This window comes from Aythya ferina (genome assembly GCF_964211825.1).
Source record: "Aythya ferina genome assembly, chromosome: 21".
Lineage (NCBI taxonomy): Eukaryota > Metazoa > Chordata > Aves > Anseriformes > Anatidae > Aythya > Aythya ferina.
Window position 1 is genome coordinate 5,360,930 of NC_140319.1, and position 22,250 is coordinate 5,383,179.

Consider the following 22,250-nt stretch of genomic DNA (forward strand, 5'->3'; position numbering starts at 1 on the left):
ACGGAGCAACTCCATGGTTTTGGGTCCTTCCCCAAAATAAAATCCTTACCAAATGGAGTGCATCCATTGCTAGTTTTATGACTAAATGAACCATTATATGACTTTGGTCAATTACTGTTTCTACAGGAGTCTCTCCTCCCTTACCTTTTTTTTTTTTTTTTTTTTTTTAAATATTAAACTGTGAATTGTCTGAATGCAGTGAAAAGTGGCTAACACAGTGGGACCTTGATTTTTTTTTCTAGCTGCTGCTGTATGCTACCAAACCAGCAATAACGGAGGGTTTGACACTTAAAAGAGCCTCGGTCAATAATATAAAGATAGAAAGGCCTACTTAAGTAGCCTTAAATTCCTCTCTAAATACGGATTTTTCTGTCCTTCAGATGTAGGAACAAAAAATAACTTTTTTTTTGTGTGACCTTGGCTAGGTGTGCAGGATGAGTTGGGTCATCTCCAGGGTTAACACCAGAAGATAAAGCCTGGAAAGATCTGCATTTACTGCCAGGCTTTCACACTTCCGTTTGCAGGCACAGCAGCTCAGTTACTGGTCTGAATGGAGAACTTTGGCTGCGCTTGCCTGCAGCACCTGAGCTGCTGAAATCTGCTCTGCAAAGAAGGGGAGCCCTGGCCACGGAGCAGCTCCTCACAACCGAGACCACAGGGAGGAAGAGTAAAAATCCAGCTTAAAAAAAAAAATCAAAAATAAATATATATATATAGAAATACATCATGTGGTAACAGCTCCTCTGCCCCAATAAAGCAGGGATGGGGAAAGCTGCTGGCAGGTGGGATTTGGCACAGCTCCCATCCTTCTCCGCATTGGCCCAGCATCCTCCAACGTGGACGTGCCAAGGTAGCATGAATACCCTGGCACTCCTCCCCGGTGTCACAGTGACCTTCAGGAACATTCTCCGTCTGTTCCTGCTGGCGCACAATGCCCCGATTAGCTCCAACAGCTCCTGCAGCGCAGGGCAGGATCCTGTCCTCGCCTTACCTTCCACCTTCCTGGATTACCTCTGGTGGCCAACCCGGGGCTTAATCTCCCTGGTCACACCGAGAGAGAACAGCGTGGGGTGGGAGGGCAGCCGTGTTGCAATCTGCACCACGGCAAATACTTTCAGTAAACGTTACACCCTCTAGGAAATGTTGCCTAATTGCAGCAGGGGAGCGGCCGACAGTTAGGGAGCAAAACGTGGGCTGCCTCGGTTTTCCTCTGAGCACGGCACAAGGAAAGGGGAGAGTCATTACCAGAGAAAGTTTAAGTATTTACTTCTACTATGTATTTTGTGATCCTAACACAATTTTACACGCATTTTGGACACCTGGTTTCCTCCCTGCTTCTGTTTGAATATATATATACATGTATATATTTTAATAATGTGCATTCATTACCAGAAAAGATTTAAGTTTTTATTTGTACTATGTATTTTGTGATCCTAACACAGGCGATTTTACACACACTTTGGACACTTGGTTTTCTGCCCATTTCTTTTTGAATATATGTATATATATATTTAAATAATGTGCTAACCTTGTAATTCAAAGAGGCTGCGACTTCTTTCGAAGTGACATCCATTCCCCTTCCACCCACCTGCAAGAATGTAACACGGCGAGGCCTCCGAAATCTGCTGAGTTTTATAGAACTTGCCCAATAGGCTTAAAAGTCATTAGAGTAAGAAATAACAGCCCAAGTGATTGTATAATCCTTATTATGCTGGAAAACCAGGCCCAAAAAATACCGTGCAATAGAAAAGAATGCGTGCTGCCAGCACAAGCAGTTATAGATATGCTAAGACAGCACATGTTTAATTCAAGGTGGTTCTTCTGCCAAAGGGTTTCTGTGACATGATTTGCTGCACAAACAACGTTTGAGTCATCTGTTTCAGGAATCACACGGTGGGGCAGCTTGCTGCTGAGTTTTGTCTGTTTAGTGTGTAAAGTTGGGTTGTTTCGGTGCGATTGGCCCATTTGCATTCCATGTTTCCCATCCTGTAGGATCCATATGAGGTTCAAGTGTAAGGAGCTAGTCCCTTGGCTATGAAATATATCAAGATTTGTATAAGAAATAATATTTCTGCTATAGAAGATACAATAATAAGGTTATATTTCTTTTCCAAAGTTCTCATGAAATCCAAACTACAAAAGCAAGGAGCACAATACTAAGCCAAAATTAAAACCCAGTAAAAATTAGAATACTAAATGGGAGAAAATTCCTTTGAAAAATAAATGTTCTGTGTCATTTCTTATGCTGAACCTCAAGGCAAACCACTGAGCCTTGCCCTTCACCAACCAGCAACAGAAAGCTCACAGCCCATAGCCCCAGCACATGCAGCAGGGCTCAGAGGGGCTGCATCTTCCTCCATAAACAAATTATTTCCTAAAGCAGGTGACAGAAGGAAGCAAGGTGCATGGAGACAAGGCAGTGTTTTCTTGCTGTAGAGAGAAAAAAAAGAAAAAAAAAAAAAAAAGAAAAAAAAAGGTGCTTTACTGCAGGAGTATCACGTTGGCGCTTCTTGCTATAAATCAATGCAATTTGAGGATGGAAAACTACTGGTGGTTGGTGAGCAAAGCCTTGGCAGCTCTCCCCCCGGATCCTGAGCATCGTGGTGTTTGGGGAGCAGGGTTTTCCCACTGGCAAGCTGCTGAGCCTCAGCAAGCACCGGGGGCTGGAGCCCTGGCCATGGGTTTCCACCCGCCTGCCGTGGGAGCGGGCGCTATCTGGCCGATCTCCTGCATTCAGAGATGCCTGGGGAGTGACTCATGTGCTGCCGCTTGTGCTCCCTGTGCCCTTTTCCACCGCAAACTGGAGGGTCAGGACGGCATGTCGCTCGCAAAACAATGTTTTAGTAATGCTTGGAGGCTGCTCCCCCCCAGCCCGGCACACAAAATAATTCCCAAACTACCTGTGGAGCCGAGATGAGGTCAAGCCCTATTTTTTTTTTTCTCTCTTAGCTTTGCATTGCTTTTTCCTAGCAATAATGGTGTTTTTTTTTTTTTTTTTCACAGAATGTGCTTTTCCAAGGGGCTACTGCACCATCAAGGAGGGGGAAGCCCACCTAGGCAGGACTCTTGGGGCCATGTGCAGGTATTTTCTTGTGTGCAGCAGTGCTATTGGGTCAGACAGCATGATCTGCCCTTGGTTATGCAAGAAATCCACTGTGAGAGATAGGAAAAACTCATACACTCTTCCAGGCTTTTGTTTCTTAACCTATATGATGGGGAAAAGAAGAAAAAAGAAAAAAAAAGTATTTAAGTATTGTGGAATTGAACAATAATTGGTAATTATAAAGTACTTGTATATGCTTATTAAATAATGCATCCTAGTGCCTCCCACCTTAACGAAAGTTGCAGGCATGGCTTGTGTATGTCGTAAGGTATTGGCAGGGCCGGAGAAGGAGCAAGAGGAGGCAGCTGCCTGCCCCAGCTCCCACCTCTCACTGCACAGCAGGCATGCAGGCCCCAGACTCGTGGAAATTAATGATTAAGCCCAGACCAAAATCCTGAAACAATGCCGTGGAGTTAGAAGACAAATCCGCTGGGTTCAGACCCAAAATCCAAGCTTTCTGGCTGGCTGCTGAGGCAATTTTGTTCCGAGGCCAAGCCAAAACACCTCATCACACCTGAATCGTCGGAGGGCAAATCCTCCACACCGGGGTTTCTTTAGCCAGCTTTATCGTAGCGTTAAACTTGATGGTCTTGACTTTTTTCCAATCTAACTCTGTGGTTCTGTAGCAGGACCAGTTTTCAGCACCTGCAGCCCTGCTCAAGCTCAGGCTTTTGGCCTGAAGTCTGGGGAACTCTGCAAAAACTTCCACAGCTTTCAGCTGGCCTTGTATCAGCGTTTTGAGGAAATTGGGACATTTTCTTAGAAAATGCCCCCCCCCTCCTCTCCCTCTGCTGCTTTGTTGTTGCCACTCTGTTTTTGTAGGGAGCCCTTTTCCTGGTGTTTTGCTCTGGTTCTGGTTTGGGGCTGCCACCTGGGAAGGGCCGAGGCGCTGGAGCAACGTTACGTGCTGCCTGAGGTGTGGCGGTGGCAGAAGGAAAGGTGAGCAAGGAGGAAAGCAAACAGCTCTCGTACGTGACTTTGGCCACTCAATGGGGGAGGACAGGCTGACAAGCTGCTCTCCTCTCCCACAAACAGACCAAGGGCTCCACCTGGGCACGTTTTGGCTGTTTACCTCCTGCCACCTCAGCAGCCTTCTTTCTCCCACCCATGTGGGCATAAAGCTCAGCCCACACACCCATGTAGCTCATCCCTGGCACTGGAAAGTGCTTTGGAGCACCAAAGGCAGGGGTTGGAAGTGGCGAGGAGAGACTTTCACCCAGGAGGAGCAGTGACCCCACGGGCTGAGCTGAGTGTTGTGATGTCCCCCACATCACAGGAGCCTGCCCACCCCACAACCAGGACCTGCACTGCCTCGAGAAAAACAGAACCAGCAGGAAAGGTGTCACACTCCCTGCCTGCATTTGCTTTTGTTTTCCTGTGCTGTTTCTAAAAAGAATCTCTCCTTGTCTGAGCTCCTTCCCTCCTGTTCCCCTGGCTTTTCCCATTTGAAGATGTGACCTGTTCTTGGCATCCAGGGAACATCCTGTGACCTCCCCCAGTCCCCAGGCTTGGCAGGGCTTTTCCAAGATGACCACATTGCATTTTTTTTTCCAGTTGGCAGTGCCGTGGTGGCTCTTTGCTGCTGCAGGTGCTTTGCTGCAAGTGGCACGGGAAATGCTGAGCTTCAAGAGCACCGAAACCCACTCCCGTCGGAGCTGTCTCCGTGCAACAGATGGCCTTATGGAGAACAAAGCAGAGGGCCATTTACAACAAGGAGGAGTGTGCTTTGGCGAGCGCAGGATGTTTGCTCTACAGCTCGGGGGAACCAGCTGGTAATGATGCAGAACCTCGGTGCTTGGTGCCCATGGGAAAGCAGCGGTGCCAGGCTGCGTGCAAGCCCTGTGAATGTTTGTTTCTCTCTAACAAAAGCAGGAATGCTGCAGGCAGGAGGAGCAGCTCTCTTTCCTGCTCGCAGGACTCTGCTAACACATCTGCTTGCTGCTCCGCACCATCGCTGAGACTGTCCCAGCAAGCCAGCACCTCGGTGATACAGCAAAGCAGTGCTGACCTGCCAGCCTCCATCCTCTGTCTTCCCTCATCCTCTGCCTTCCCATCATCCATGTGCTTTTAAACTTTCTTCTTCCTACCTCCCAGAAAGGCCAAATCAGCCACCGAAAGCCTGGTGCTTGGTGCCATTGCCATGAGACAGGGACATGGGCTTTTGTGCCTGTGCTGCACCATGAAGCCCAATAAAGTCCAGCCCTTACCTCCCACCTGCTTGCCCATGTCGTATTGTTCCAGAATCAAAACCAGGAAACAATTCAAGGCAATAAGTTACGAAAACCAGCAAGGAGCTGGAGGAACCAGTTACAGGAGAACTGTGCTGGTTTACTGCCAGGATGGCCGACGTGCAGAATTCCTAGGAAATTCAATAAGGACATGGGGAGGAGTGAATGAAAATTTTTATTTTATTTTATTTTATTTTATTTTATTTTATTTTATTTTATTTTATTTTATTTTATTTTATTTTATTTTATTTTATTTTATTATTTTATTTTATATTTTCTTTTTATTTTATTATTTAATTTATGTAATGTATTTATTTAGGAATAAATTCCTGTCAAAGTGTTACTTTTGCGTGTTGTTAGAGCAGAGGGTCACCATCTATTGGAAGTCTCCTCCATTGATCTTTCCTTGCCCTGTTCATTTGATTTATTTAGTCAAACTCCAGAGGAAGGGTGTGGGTACAATTCCATCCCATTATGGGCTGACGCCATGATAAAACGATCTGGGCTGATTCACTAGCAGTGTGATGCAGGCTCTCAAATCATCTGTGGCATCCTCAAAGCTGGTGTCGGGCACCCAAATCCTGTTGAATTCCAGTTTGATTTGGGCACGTGGCTGCCTGGGCTTTCCCAAAAATGTCATTTGAGAGTTTCCTGCTCTGCAGCATTACCTGCTGTGGCATTTGCTTTGGGCTCACACCACTTCACACCACTTTTTGGGACACTCTTGTCACTCAAAATGCAACTCCTTTTTCAGAACCAGACTGCCATTGGCTACGTGTCCTCCCGGTTATTTCTCCCTTGCGAGATCTTCAATCCCTGACAGGGCCCCATCTGTTGCTGCGAGTTACTCCTGAGTGTGCCTCACACCATCCGCCAGGGCCAAATTTTGATGCCTGTTGTCAGTCGTAATTTGCATAAGCCACCAGGGCCATCCCACGGAGCCATGCTATTTATATTTTCTCACTGAGCAGCCCAGCAAACCTGAGCATTTGTTTGGCAGAGCCAGACTTTTTGTGAATTGCTCAGAATGCCTCCTAAGAGCTTCAGGTGGTTTCCTTGCAATGCAGCTTCCGTGTAGAGATGCTCAGTTAGCACCCATCAACTCAGCTCCGTCTCAGGATTTAGTTACCACTGAAACCATAAAATATCTCCATAAAAAAATAGATTTCTGGAGTGCTGAGGTCCTGGCTGGGCACAGGGCTCAGCTCAGAAGCCGCGAGTAGCTTCAGGGCAAGCAACATGCGTAGTTTTATCCCACCCTGCTGTGTGCAGAAGTTCAGGAAGATGGGATATTAATTAGAAAGAAACGGGCGACTGCTCAGACCCACCATGGCCATGCCTAAAACTGCTCACCTCCAATTATGGGAGGATTGCAATTAAAAAAATGTAAGCATTAAATGCAGGCTGTGCCTAATCCCCTTTGTTTGCCATTCTTCTGCAGTCAGCCCAAACTCTCGGTAGTCTTTTGCTGTGTTAAAACAACTGCTTTGTTCTCAAGCAGCTGTAGGACAGCCCTGATTCTTGCTCCGAGGAGATAAAGGCCAAAGATGAGGCAGCAGCACCGAGCTGCATGTTTTTAATGCGTCCTGCTTTGCTTTCCCTGCATTTGAGGCCTTTTCTCGCGCTCTGCGAGTGGTTATTGAAAGGAAAGGCTCCCAGTCATCAAATAGCAGATAGTGAATAATGAGTTAGGCTCGCGCTCAGAAACCCAAATGGGTTTGTTTAAAGTGGTGTTTGGTATGCAAATAAAATTAGCAAGCCAAATGAGGCTGGTTCTCCCCAGAGTGTTTGCTCAGCCTCTCCCTGCTCCCAGTTGCAGGGGCCGAGGAAATGGTTTAACGTAGTCCATTAAGTGGTTTGCCTTTGGACACCGAGATTAAATGGGAACCTTTATCAAATATCAGGCCCTTTGGTTCTCCCAGACCCACCCCAGGGCGTTTTGCTGGCCCAGGGCAGTGGCACAAACCTGAACTTGGAAATATGATGCCACGTACTTTTAAAGCAAGTTCAGGATATTTGGGAAAAATAGAACGCTTTGAAAAAAGGCAGGTAGTTTAATAAAAGTATATATTATTCATTAAGCAACTTCTCCCATGCTTAAATCCACTTCTGTTGAGTAAAACAACCAAACAACATGTTCTCTGCGGTCTGAATGTCTTGAACTTTGCTCTTGAATCCGTTTGGGTTGTAACAGTTGTGCCAGGAGGTGCCTGTTAAATTTACTGCCCTGGGAGCTGGCTCCACCTACCTCGCCGAAAATAGACTGACAAAAGAATATGAAAAGAGCTTCTCCCGAGCAGCAGTTTCCTAAGGGGGCAAGGTATCGTGTTTTTAACACCACCTGAGTATCCAAATAGCCAAATACAGTGAATTTAGGGCTGAGATTCTGGAGCTAGAAATGCACCTACCACACTGGGAATGAGCCTCAGTGGGGATTGTGCTTTCATCAGCCTTAAGGTTGATAGGAGCTGTTTTTAACGTACTGAACTTTTTATTGCTCCATGATGAGTCATAAAGAATTTAGAAGGGTTCAAGCTGTTTTTCCGGTTAGATATTTGGATTCGTACAAAATGCTAAGAAAACTGAATGCTTTTTCTTTGCCTTTCCTCAGCTGCCTGTTATACATTCCTGTTTTATTTTTGCTTGGTTTTAAAATTCTTAATTGTAGGCAAGGAAAGGAGATGCTGAACTTTCTTTTAAACCCATACATTGCTGTGGCAGTACGTTAAACATTAATCTTAGTAAGTTAAAGCCAAATGAGAAGCCTGAATACTTGGAGTCTACAACAAAGTCTCTTGGTTATTTTCTTCTGCAATTGTCTGGACAAGTTATTTTGCGTGTGTGCCTGAGCCTTCCCAATTTAACATGCAGGTAACACGCAGCACTTTGATTGCAATGTGTGCAAGGAGTGTGGGGGAGAAGGGCACATTGGTCTCCTGAGATGGAGGGTGCAGCATTAATGGGCTGTGACATTACAGTACAGCAGTATGACAGCAAACAAAGCCAGTTCTGAAGCACCATGTTATGATGAGCAGCATTAAAGCATCAACAATTCCCCTTTTGTCATGGGAGGCAAGCAAACAGGAGAAGGTTGAGGGACGTGTTCAGCAAAATGATGTCCCCAGCCTCATGCTGGGCTTGATCATGTAAAGGCATAAGGTGCTGTTGCCTGATGAACAGAGGATGGATTCACATATGGTGTGTAAAATGTAGCTCAACAGACCCCAAGGACTCTTTTTGTACTCCAGAGCACAAGCTGGAGGCTGGTAAAAGGATATTTCATTTAAATTTAATTTTAGGAGAACCTGCGATCACCTTAGAATGCTAAGCATATCCAATTGAGGGCTTTGGGAAAAATCAGAAAGGCTGAAAAAAAAAATCATTTTTCAGTCTTAAAGGCGGTATTTGTCAGTGCTTTTCAAAATTTTTAGTATGAAAGCATGTTAAGTCTAAGATTAATAAAAGGAAATCAGGCAGAAATGAAAGTTAAACTTTTTTTTTTTTTCCGCCCAATATAATATTTTGCTTACAAAGTTTGTTTAAAACAAACAAACAAACAAAAAAGAAAAGGGCTCCAAGGCAAGTATTAAGAAGTTGTGCCCTTACCTAGAAACCAGAGACAGCACTGGGTACACTATTTCAAATTTCTTTAGCATTTTAAGTATCACAAGGAGCTGGAAGATTCCCACTTGCCTTGCTCTTATGATTACTTCTCAAGCATCAAAGCAGAGACTGTGCTGAGGAGCTGGCCACATCCCCACGCCGAGCTGGTCTGCACCATGAGGCACACAAGTTACTGCTCTTGGACTTGGACAGCATTTACTGGATTAAATTCATGCATTTGGGAATGTTCTTTAGTTTAAATGCACACAAATCTGCATTGCTTCAAAATAAATTCAACACAGAGCTGGGCTGAGATTCAACTGTTTTATTAAACACAATTAAAATGCTTAAAATTTATAACAAGCTCTAAAGCAGTGAATCAGCAAGTTAAATAATATGTAAGATACACACATGCTTTTATACAGCCTGTGAAACCGTCCTTCCTACTTCTACAATGAAAATCTTTGTGTTTATCCACATGTGGATTCTAGTGATAAAATACAGTGACAGTAAATATTCGTCATCATAATTACTGTAATTGGTAAAAGAATATGTGAATGCAACATTAAGGACTACAGTCATACCTTTGGTCTCTGTAAAAATGTTTTATACATACCTACCCTTTAAAATTGACTACACAGGATATTGCACCAGATTATTTTTTTATTACCAACTTACCCAAGAAGACTTTTTATTAAAAGAGAGGTAGTTCTTGTTTTTACTTCTTTAAAAAAAAAACTAGCAAAGGGCAGTGCTGCTGAAAGGTCAGATTTATTTCATTTTGAGGGACACCCTGACTCCAAAAACCCACTTGGAACATCCTGTTGAGCATCTCATACAGAGAGAAACAGAAACAGGGAAACTTCCCAGAAGAGACTCCAGCTTCTGTGAAATACAAAGATGTTGGGCAAGGAGAGGCACAAAGAGAAAAGGAAAACAAGGAGTCCAACAGCTGAAGTTCAGGTATAGCACAATTAAATGTATAAAATTGATGAGACACCACAATATACCAGAGGAAGCAGCACTTTTCCATGAAAGAATTGTGCTGTGGAAAGGGATGTTGCTTGTACCCTGCAAAATGAGACTTGCCAGCATGACTCACTTCAAGCAGGACCCAGATAGCATCTTCACCGCCTGAGAGGTTTGGGGCAAGGAGATTTCCTAACTGGGAAATTCCTGGCAATGCAGTGAGGCTGCGCTGTCGTAGCTCCAGTGCCTCGGGGCATGGGGTGCTCACCAGGTGAGGTTGGGAACACATCCTGTACACCACAGCACTATATGCACAAAAAAATCCGACAGCACAAGAAATCCAACAGCTGGCACAGCTCATCACTGCTTCTCAATATAGGAGGACAAATTTAGGCTGGTAGATGCATGCAGGGAATCAGAGCCCTTCTCAAGAAATCCACCTTTGTTATTGCATAATTACCTACATCTCAAACAGATTTGCTGAGCTGAAGGCTTTGCAGACCCTTTATTTTATGACATTTTACAAAGTACTTTTCTATCAGTGTAAAAATGAAGTAGCCCTTACCTGAAGTCACAGTGTAGTAACAGGACATACTAATCTATTGTAAAGTTTTGCTCATTTTACAAATTATTTCCCAGCAGAAGCAGCTGCTTTAACTGATAGCAACTTCAGATGGCAAAATGGCCCAAATTTACCTGGAGAAATTCTCTTTGTCTCACAGCAGCAACAAAAAAACCTTCATGGTGTTTTCTGTGTTGAGTAGAGGAATAACTCTGTAGGATGAAGAATAAGAATCAAAAACTATCATCTTCCTGTGCTGTGGAGCTGGGAGGTTTCTGCCTTTCATCCATGCTCGTTAGGCTAATCATCACCAGGGCAACGGACTTATTTCTATGAAGCCTTTCTCAAAGCGACTGGGTTGTTACAACTGGGCCCATCAAATTTCAAATAAGTCTGATAATGGGTCCAAAAGTCACCAACGTACAGCTAGTGAGTTCAGAAGCCTGGTTTCTTAGGGAAACAAGTTAAAAAAACCATACCCTGACCTACCTACGAGTTATTGACGTGCACCCTTGTGTTCCCTTGACTTCCTATCTCCCTGTCCCTGTTTGTGCATCGCAGAACACCTCGGGTGTCACCGAGGCAGGCACAGGACAGGACCACTGCACTTGGAGGAGCTTTCAGCACAAGCCTGGGCTCCAGCGAGAAGGCCCAGGCATCAAACTTCACTGCTTCTTCTGAAAAAGGCCAGATTTTGTTCTCCACATTTCCGTCAAGACGAAGATTTTTGCCGATGCGATTGACGGCATTACCAGACAGTATTAGACAAAACTAGCTAGATCTAACTTTGCCTGGTAAGACAGCAATCAGCAGGCACTCAGGCTAGAGGAAACCACCAACGTTAAAGCAATTTTTCCAGATCCAGGACTAAAATGATAGGAAGGGGAAAGGCTGAGAGCCTCTCCCATAGGCATCGGTAGCCAATGAATATTAACCGTACAGGCAGCACAGTCACAAAAACACGCCTGTTTCCAGTTCACCAGCATGAGAGCTAAATAAAAATATTGTAAGGAACTTGCTTCACTTACCAAGGGCTCTGTCCTGCGCATCCGTGTTGCTACGAATTTGCTCACCGTGCCCATCCCGTGCAGCTCCAGCAGTTGTAGCACAGCAGGGTGCAGACGCACGTGTTTCAGCTGCACCCTAAAGGCTGTGCCCTCGTTGGTATTAAAACTTCCAGACAAAATTAGGCCTAATAAAGACTAGGTCTTAGCTTTTCTAGCATGGTAGGATCAGTACTGCCTGTGGAATTGCTCTCCTGTGAAACCGAGTTAAGCGAGATGAAAATTGGTAGGAGAAGGGGAGGGAGGAAAAGATATTGAGGCCGAGGGGATTTCTCTGGGTTACTCCTGGCTCCCATGACTCACTGTCTCTCTCTCAGATAAGACTGAACGGACACTTTCCTAGGCATAAATCATCATGGGGGAGGGCAGGGGAATTTCCTTGGTTCCATTTCTTTTTCTTTTTCTTTTCTTAAGGTGACATCCCTGTGCATGCCATGGATGGCCAGTTACAGTTATTTACTTTTTTATTTTTATTTATTTATTTATTTATTCCACTCCATCCAAGCTTAGCACCCACATTTTGTTTTAAGAAGAGAAGATGGATGGGGGGTGGGTGCGCGCTCCAATTCATCTCATTTAAATGCTTGTTAAAAGCCAATTTGCAGAGTCACTCAAATTTCACACCATTTCCTCAATCCCTTGTGAACCGGTTAATAAATAACACGGAGGCTAATCACCAAAGAATGCTCCTCTGCTCCTTCCTTCCCTCTCCTGCTTTACTGAGAGCTACAACCTGCAAGGGCAAATACAAAATCGAGCTTGCTCCAGGCAACCAGGGGAGTTAAAGAAGGCGCTTTAAGGGAACAGGCATTGGTTCATTTTTCTACAATTCCTGTATTGCACAGCAGTTCTGGCAAGGCATCAGACGCCCGGCCTACTGGAAAGGGTTGAAAAAAAACACGTAGAAATTCCCAGTGACACAGGCAGAGTGCAGAATTTGCTTGCATGGTGCTGGGCTGCTGTACCCAGTTTATTTGGGAGGAAGGGAGGGGATGAACACCACGTGGAGGATGAGGAAAATGCTTTGGTGCTGTGGTTCAAACTCAGACCAGTCCCAGGAATCTGTGTAAAGATCTGGGGTGAGGAGTGTGTGTACCATTGCCTTATGTTTCTTACAGAAAGGAGCTGAAAACCAATGGGTACTACTCTGAAGAACCCAGTACGAGGCCTCTGCAGCATCCCACCCCAAGGCATGTCCCCAAGAACCCCAAAACTTTATGCACTTTGAGGAACCCAGGCAGCGTGAGCGCTCCTTGTGTAAGGGTGAATCTCAGCTTGTACAGTGGCCATTTAATGAGTTCTATATGAATTTTTATTCTTTGGAGGCAGAGTATGCCCAAGTCTTCATCTGAACTTGTGTGAAGCCAAAATTATCGACTTGTTAACTCCACTGCTCCTGATCATCATCTTGTAAAGAGACTCAGTGCTTTAAATGTGGGTTAGAACTGGGAAATATACACAAGGTTCAGACAGCTCCAGAATTTGGGAGCTTTCCTCTCTAAAGACGACAGAGCTGGCCTGTTCGGTCCTTTACTAGTGAAGGAAGTGCCCCTCACTCACACACTTTCTCCTCTATCACCCCCCAAAAAATGTTTATATCTGACCTCCGTATTCACCAGAAGCACCAGCTTCTAAGCAACACCTCATCCATTCCCCCAATCACTGCAGCAATGTATTTCCACCTGAGCTGCTGCAGTCAGAATGAATTCTTGTGAGGCCATAGCCCTTTGTGTTCCTCTGCTGGGGTAGGTGGTTGTTCCTTGCCTGCGTTAAATTGCTTTGTTTCTTAATGGAATGATTAGCGTGATTAACCCACCAGCTGCAAGCATTGCCTGCAACAGGGCAGGTTATAGGGTTGGAAGTTCAGGGGCCGTTCAACCATGGAGGTAATTGAACTGTAATTGGGAAGAATGACCTTTGCAGCCAGCATCCTGCTTGCACCACCTCTCACAACCAAGCTACAAGCAAATCTTTCAGCCTCCTGGCCTAGAGCTGTACCATGCAAACACATCACGGCTCCAGACCTGCTGTTGAGAGAGAAGATTGCAGCACTGTGCCTCTGTGGAGACCTGAATTTTGTGTGCTGATGTATCCTGTCACACCTCCTCCACAGCAATAACAAGGCTTAACAGCACCTAATGGAGTGGTTTCCAGCAGCTCCATGGTCAGAGGTATTTATGATTGTAGCTACATCTAAAAATACTCGGTAGTACAATAGCCAACGTCCTTACCCTGTTGTCCAAATGTTCCACTTTGGCCTAAATTGTGGCACAATGTCTTTCTGTGAGAGCTCCTCCTGATGCATGTTGTTGTTTGGTTCACCCTTTAAACATCGTTACCAGACAGTGTTAGAGTAGATCCAAGAAATCCAGCACTGTCTAGTAAGATGCCCACAGAGGACCACGGTCTGTCCAGCAGCTGGAGAAATGGAGCAGCTATTAATGATTCCACGTTCTTCAGGATGTCAGTGGTCCATGAAAACTAATGGAAATGGCTTGAGAAAGATTGCCTCGTATCACTGAGCATGTAAGTAATTTACCAGGTAGGTGGTGGGCGGAAGGAAGACACTGAGTACTAAAAGATAATGTGAAGATCACAGCAGATTTCAGAAGATAAAGTTGATATAGAAGGTTGATTTACTTAAGATCTAAAATAGAAACACAAGGTTAAGTTTCATTACAACAGTGTAAAAGCAGGAAGATTTCCTTTGTTTTGTTTCTCTTTCCTCATTCTGTCCTCCCTTCTGAATCACAAAATACCAACAGCTTCAAGTCTTTCCAATCAATTAAAAGGACAAACTGAAAACTGGCATACAAACAAAACAGTGCTAAGAAGGGCACAAAAAGTGACAAAGATGGCCTAGTGTTTAATACAGTTCACTGCTTTTAGAACAAATACTTTATTGTACTGCTTGGGTTGAAGGGATACAGACAAATTTGAATCTTAAATCAAAGTCACAGGAGGGTTAGGTGTGCAGTTGTTGGTAAAGTAATTAAGCATATTGAATGGTAATTACAAAGATGAAGGGTTGCTGTCTGCTTTGTATTTATTTATTTATTTCCAAAAGCAGGGCAAGTTTGCTGTAGCACATCATGCAACAGAGAAGGTCAAGATCTAGCCTGAGGGGGTCCCTTACCTGAGAGCTCTGTGCCACTGTAAGGATGCTGGATTTCTGGCTGTCACTGACCCCCTGCATATGCAGGAGATGGGCAGCAGGGTTTGTTCTCCTCCCTTCCCTGGCCCCTGGTTGCAAGCTGTACCTCTCAAGGTACTATCGTGCAATAGCAAGAGAGCTCTGCTCCAAGCTGTACTGCACGGGCACTGTTCTACTGCATGCAATATTTATCATAGCCCTAAGACACTGTGGATCCAGCACAATATTTCACCGGGCATATGCAAGCTGTGTATAAGACTCAACTGTAACACAACTCAGCTCATCCAGGCTACACATCCATGATTTTTTTCACTTCTGAATAGGGTTCAAGGACCAGCCAGCCTTCACGTGAGGAATTAAATGCCACAGCACAGTGTGTGCCACTAGGAGACCCTGGGTGGAAAGGGAGGCTGCTGCCGTGTCCTGGAGTGCTTCACACCTGCCAGGTACACTGAAACACCTGCCCATAACGCCCTGCCTGATAAAAGCATCTATCAGCAATAATAACCTTTCTTGGTGATAGCCATTATACAGCACCTCTAGTATCTGATAACTGGAGGAGTTAAACTTCCTGGATTGCTTTAATTCTCAGAAAAGAACAAAAAGCATATGTGAACCATTGAAGACAACATTCTCACATTAAGTCCTTTTAGGCTGAGCTAGGTCTTTCCAAGTAACTTTAGCCAGTATCACTGGTTTGTGGAAAGAAACCTCACAAAGTAAAAATCAAGTCCATTGTAACTTAAAACGTATGATAGAGGTCATCCACTAAAATAAAGACAACAATCAGGGGGAAGGGAAGTTAAGTGTTCCCCCCGCCCTCTCTCACACCAAAAAGTAATAAATGGAAATAAAAATATATCTGTAGAAAAATAAAATAAATAACATATACATTACTTAAATTTCAAGGTTTTAAAATAAATGGCTTTGCTATTAGAACATCTTGCTGGAGGACAGAAGTCTAGAGGAACTGATGTGAAAAGGAAGGAGTAAGTTACCATAGCAAAGCTGAAAAAGTAAATTCCACTATCGATTTCAGGTGTTTGTTTCTTAAATTTTCTTGTACTTAGAGAGAGAAGAACATTTTGATTTTGAGAGAAAATTATGAGCTAGAAAACTCAAATGTTAAATTTCAATAAAATGTTTTCTTTCATCCTCTTGAAAGCTACCATAATTTGAAAGTAAATAGAATCTATTTGGAGAAGAGTACTTGCATTTGTCTTTGCTACAAAACTTAGCGTTTTCCTTTGAATGTGTTCTTATCGTTGCAGTATCAAACATATGCTATCCTTTATATTTGGCATGATTTTCTATTTACAAGCTCATTTAAAATAAAATTATTTCATAATTATTTCAAAATTCTACAGTCAGGACAAGATTTTCTTATATTTGCTTTTATCTTTTATTCTAGCACATGAAACATTTCATTATAAATTTCATCATGCTTAGGGAGGCTCGACAGTCAATCAAGCATGGATTTCTCTACTGGCCACTAACCTCTGCTTCCGAATTTGCTGTTGAACTTTTCCACGTTGTACACGAAACACCATAATCATCATTACCAGGCAGTATTAGAAAAACAGAAAACATCCAATGCTGCCCAGTAAGATGGTAATGGCATCTCAGGATCATGGTTTACAGGCAGTAGGTATAGAACAAACTAGAAAGCCTCATTATTGGGAGAAGGAAAAAGAGGAGGGGGGAAAACACTACCTGTAGCTGTCTCTCCTTTGTGGTTTCAACAATTACCAAATACTGTTCATGTGGGAGAGGAGGATGCAATGACATTCTGAAAAAATATCCCAGAAGTACTTGTACAGGTCACGATACACACAGGTCCTACCTCTTCCCACCATCCCCTGGCTCCCCACGCACAACCTTCAGAGCTGTCACTTACCAAGGAGAGTTCTCATTTCTATTTACACCTACTGGAACACACTCACCAGCAGAAAACTGTAACAAGACGGTCTTTGAGGTATGGGCAATTACAGCCAACCTTATGCCCTACCTGGTAACGTCAATTGAAAATGTGGGGGAATGCAAAATCCAGGAAGCAATGCAAGCCTTAGGCATATGACTCTTACCTTTCTTCTTGTACCTGCAACCATTTAAGCTTTATCTATGCTTTTATTAAGCAATTAAAGTTTGCTGATTCTTTCAGTCATGTTTTAATCAGATTTATTTTTTGCACAGTTGTTACAAGGAAAACACGAGTGTTTAAACACAGAGGGCTTGGATCCTCTCGTTGTTCACAAGATTCTTGCATGTGTAGATTTTTATGATATTGAAGCATTACATTAAGAAACGCACCTAATCCTCCAAAAAAGCTCTGCAGCAACTAAACGCATGCCTACAGTTTCTTCAGCACAAAGAGGCTCACCTGACAAACACACCTTCCATTGCATTCCAAAACCCGTTGGAAATCTCCATTTCCACCCACAGCGTGGGTACAGGATGGGGTTTGTCATTCCCTCCCTCTCCCATTTCCTCCTTTACCTGCACAGCTGCTAGGTTTCTTAGCCAAAACCGCACTGGGGTGGTTCGTGATGGGGTGCAACAACAAAATGACCTCCAACATTCAGGGAGGCAAAAGGTGCAGCTGAAGGCAGGGGAAGAGACATTTTAGTTTGATTCCAGATAACTCCAAGCCAAAAAAGCTAAACTCCTGAACAAAGGGAGCTTGTGTTTTAATTTACAACAGCAAAAATAGCCCTTACTGCTTGCATGAAGACTTCCAAACTGCAGTAAGGTGAAAACCATTCCCTAACTCTGTGCTGCACAGCAACCATTTGAACAGTAGGACTGCATTCAGTAGGAAGGTGGTAAAAATAAAATGAAAAGCAGCTGGAGAGAAATGTGATGAAATGATAAAGCTGTTGTTGCAACTGGAACCCCACTGGTTTAAGATACACAACTGTCACGTCATTCTCTGCATTACCCAATATTTTAGATCGGTCACTATACTATAAAACATTTCCTCAAATTTCACTTAAGAGAGATTCCAGTCAAATTCTGATGCCAACAAGTCACATTACAATAGCTCGTCCATAAGGCTACCCCACACAACCTCTAAAGTCTTGTACTGTGTGCCATGCCCTTGCATTGACATTTGAACAAAAATACACATGTGATTTTCCCTTCTGTTTCAGAAGGCCAACTTATGAACAGCTAAATAGATCAGTGCAAAAAAAATATAGGGGTGGAGGAAGGGTTGGGATTTCTTTTACATTTTGTGGTGGTGTTAACAAGAAGACACTGAATGCCATCAGCCCCTTGGTAGTAGGTAAGTGCCAAGAAAGATAAAGCTTCCCGAGGCAGCTAACAAACAGACATGCTTCACTTCACCATTACAACAGAAAGCGTCTTTTCTACATCAATAACATCAAATGAAGAAAGTCAACAAGAAGAAATAAACAATAGCTCTTTGTCTACAGTGGCCTACATGTTAGTTGGAATAGCAAAAATGTAGGATTTCCATGAAAAAAAAACCCTCAGATTGCGTTAACAGATCAGGTTGGTATGTATGAAAACTGTGCTTTTTTAATATTAGATCAATAATTTTCTTGACTGACCACAGATTATAGAAAAAATACATGATACTTAGGTATAATTAGGGGAAAAATATTAAATTGCATAACAAATAAAACCAGACCTTCAACAGAAAAAGTCATCCAGCAGAGCAGAATCACAGGACAAAACCACAACAGACTGAACATCGAGAGGTTTGTCACTGTGGATGAAACTTAGTCTGCTGAGTATGTGCTATCACGATATATGTGAGTGTGGGATCACAAACTTGAATTTATCCATCTAGTTCTGCTCTCAGAAACCACATGGAATTGTCCTTGCTTCTCTGTGGATGGAGTTTGCCAGCACTTACTACAACTGGAGGCACACAGGAAATGTTTTTCTCCCTCGAACTTGGAATAGAAAATACCTGAGACATCAGAGCTCATAGAGAACACAGAGATTTGTCTTTTTTAAAATGTCCTCTTCGAGCTGCAACAGGACCTTTGCTTAATCTTAACATTTTACACCACGGTAACCTTGGAAAGCTGCCAGGAAACTACGTTGCCACGTAAAAATAGTGACAGCAAAGGGAAAAATGCATAAACATTTTACATGAGCATGCAAGCGCCCAGTCATTGCCCCACCTTCTCCTGAGATGAGATGGAGGACGCTGCGTGTGTCACAGACCGGTGTCACCGCTCGGGTGAGATGAGAGGTTGTGAAACCTGTGTCCTTGCCTATGTTCTGAGCTCAGCTGCAAAAGGTGCTGAGCCACCCCATCTAGCCTTGGATCAGACTACGTGACCCTTAGCAGCCCCACCTAGCATTTCGGATGCCATCTCAAAGACGCCATATGGACAGTTCAAGGCAACCACCATTTCGTTTATGATGCTCCAGGAATCAACCCAGCAGGAAAAGAGGGCACGATCCTGCTGTTTTCTGATGGTGCAGGAACATTTCAGCCTGATCCAAAACACTTTCATCTGTGGCCCAGCTAGAAGGCAGCATCTCCTGCTTTCATGAGCACAAGAGCAAAACTACTAGAAATATACCCTAAGCTAACAATTCGCTGCTCCTGGGCTCAGTGGATCTTTTCTTAAGCCCATTTCTTACTACTGAAACCTTTCAACAATTTCGGAGATGTTATATGGACCAAGACACACGTTCAAGCCAGAAAGCATATACATAATGTCATGAACTAATGCTTCAAAAGGTGTAAAATCCAAATCTTGCCAAGAGATTCAATGGCACATATCTTTCTGTATCCAGAATGTACAAATCAGTGCTAGTGGTAAGCATACTTACCACTGGCAAGCAGTATTCTATCAGCTCTCACATCTCTCCTGCCCACCAGAGGTGGAGAACATCTGAAATGAGAGATGTTGCAGTGGCAGAGGAAAGCCTTGCTTCTTTCCACAATAAGTGTACACAGAAGAAGGAAAAGGCAGAAGGGAAAGTAAATGAGATTTTTTTTTTTCAGGGCTATTTCCTTTAAAAACTCTTTCACCCTCCTGACTTTGACATATTTCCTGATAGAAAAATACCTTGGATGCCTTCAGGGCAGAAGAACCAAGGCATGGGAAGGGTGCAATGACCATGATGAACCAGCACAAAACAGCAGTCGGATGTGGCAACCCTCAGCCCAAGTGTCCAGGCACTTTTCTGAGGGCCTAAAGAGAAACATGGCTGCCCATCCACCTTTAAAGCTCTGCTATTTCTCACCCTCCCTTCTGCAACTGCGAACAAAAGGCTAAGAAATCCATGAGGGGGTGTGCAGCTACGGTCCACCTGTTCCTAAAGAAATGAAATTGGATTGACCAATTCCCTTCATACTTGCTGAAAGACATAAAAAAAAAAAAAAAAAAAAAATACCAGTCTTGATTAAATTCACTATGGAAGGGTGAAAGGCCTCTGTCCTATTTCTCCTTTTAGCAATGGAAAAAAAAAAAGATGTTTTTAATTAAAATCCTTTTGACATACCAGGCCCTCTGCTAACACGTTTTACTTTCCATTCACAGTACGTCAGGAATGGCAGCCTGGAGCAGGATTCAACTCTCAGTGTATTATTATGAAGGGACAATAGTATAATATTATACGACCAGAGGTTGGAACAAACCTGCGAAGGCATCCAGCCCTTCCTGCACGCTTCCTTCGCTTCTGGTCTCTGACAGAACTGCTCTCAAGAGAGTCCTGTGCTTGGGTGAGGCCTTAGATTGGGCTTCTGAAAGCCCTTGCATTACATGGGTGCTTTGTAATGCCCCCCATTTCAGTTTTGAGTGAAAACAGGGACCCTGTTGGTGCAGAGTGCACCAAAAGAATATGTTGTTGGCACACCAAGTCAACCCAGCACTTTCAAAGGAGTTGAAACTCAAAGGAATATCAGAACTGTACATCAGTGCTACACTGACTTCCTCATCAGACACCTCCTAGGGCCTTGTCCTGTACTGACTTCCACCAGAGACAAATACCTTAAGATTAAACCAATGGGGAGAATGGAGTTAAAAAAACAAAAACTCCACGCCTCTGCAATTCTGCATGGGTTTCCTGTATAAGCTGGTACATGGTAACACGCTAAGATGACTACTACAAAGGCACATATTTCTTAGCTGCATAATGCAGTTCTAACACACAGTCCTCATTCCTTGCTCCTGTGTTAATCATTATTCAACCCGACAACGGCTGCTGAATTTTTTTAATTTAATTAATTTTTTAATTTCATATTATTTGTGGCCTACCTCTCAGCACTATGCAATGAAAACGTTGTCTTCTGCAGGAGAAAAAAGGAAAATATATATATATATATAAAAATATCATTGTAGCAAACAAAAACTGTGAAACAGTTTCCAGGAAAACCTAAATTCTTACCGTGTACTTTCTGGAACTGTTTTAGAGCTAATCCACTGAATGAATAATAATCTGCTTGGTTTGCCTAACTGCTGTCAATAATGGAATAGAGAAAAGAGAAAGAGCCTTTGTGTTATCTTCTGCACAACACTACATCTGTTTAAATTTTCCTCCTTAGTACCGTAGGAGATGCTTCATATACAAAACAAGTTTCAAAAGTGATAAATAGAAAAAAAAAAAAAATCAAAGGAATTTTATACTTTGTAAAAAATGTGATTTTTTTTTTCTCTGTTGGCAGCCAAAGAACCAACACCGAACCTAATATCAATTGGTATGAATTCAGAAAACGGTTTTATAAAAACTAGCTTAAATATTTAAATGCAATTTTGTGTGATATTTTGATCTTCACTTCAGCATGTGCAACCCTTCGCACAGGATGGAAAGAACGTTCATAATTCTTTCTCTTTTCTGCGAGAGCTGCCAAAAATTGGCCACGGTTTGAATGTTTTGCTTAGCGTTCCCTAAGAAGGTTACTCGGAGACACAGGCCATGGTGTACAATCAGCAAACCCAGCCACCTGCTCTAGCCAGCACAATGCTTGCAAGGACAAATTCTCAGACACAGAAGCCCCCAAAAAGGCATGGGCCACCTTTCAAATGAGTTATGGATCCCAATAGCCTGCGTGTTCATCACAAAGACAAGTCAAAAGGAAGCATTCACTTATAAATCCCACATTTCCCAGATGAATCCTCATTTCACATCAAATCATAACCCAGGATCTTTCTCTTTTTTAATACTAAGTCCAACATGTTTATTTCCATCTAGTTCTCCAAATAAAAATAGTTTGTTGGAAACTGACAGCCTGCTTATTTCTCACTTGACTAATAAACTAATAATTTTCAGCTATTTTTCTTGTCTGTTTTGAGAGAGACTTAATATCTACAAAGCACAACAATTATTAATATTTACCGCCTCAAAAACAAACATACAAACAAAAGCGGTAAGCTATGGCACCAGCTTGCTGCTTACATTCCAGCTGCCAGTGAAACAGACAATTCATGCCCACCAGAGGCATGAAAGTTTTGAGAATTTCTTGTTCCACAGAAGACTGCACTTGCTTTTAGTACACTCAACACAAGCGTGGTGACAGCACGAAATTAAATGCTGTGTCTCAAGAGAATAGCACTATGTTATTATGTCAAAAGCAGGACAA

At 43.2% G+C, this 22,250-nt stretch overlaps 1 protein-coding gene across 3 annotated transcripts in view; it reads left to right on the top strand.

Moving 5' to 3' along the window:
* LOC311422194 (uncharacterized protein) overlaps positions 1-5,316 on the top strand; it is a 33,173-nt gene extending 27,857 nt beyond the window's left edge. The window contains exons 7-9 of one of the 3 annotated variants that reach the window (XM_084494989.1): positions 3,004-3,082; positions 3,926-4,442; positions 4,658-5,316. In XM_084494989.1, the coding sequence (XP_084351115.1) occupies positions 3,004-3,082; positions 3,926-4,018 (172 nt within the window). In that variant the 3' untranslated portion in view covers positions 4,019-4,442; positions 4,658-5,316. Of the gene's footprint in view, positions 1-524; positions 1,458-3,003; positions 3,083-3,925; positions 4,443-4,657 lie in introns of those variants that run through there. The other 2 variants (XR_014685216.1, XR_014685215.1) reach the window with 2 other exon arrangements.
* The last annotated feature ends 16,934 nt before the right edge of the window (positions 5,317-22,250 follow it).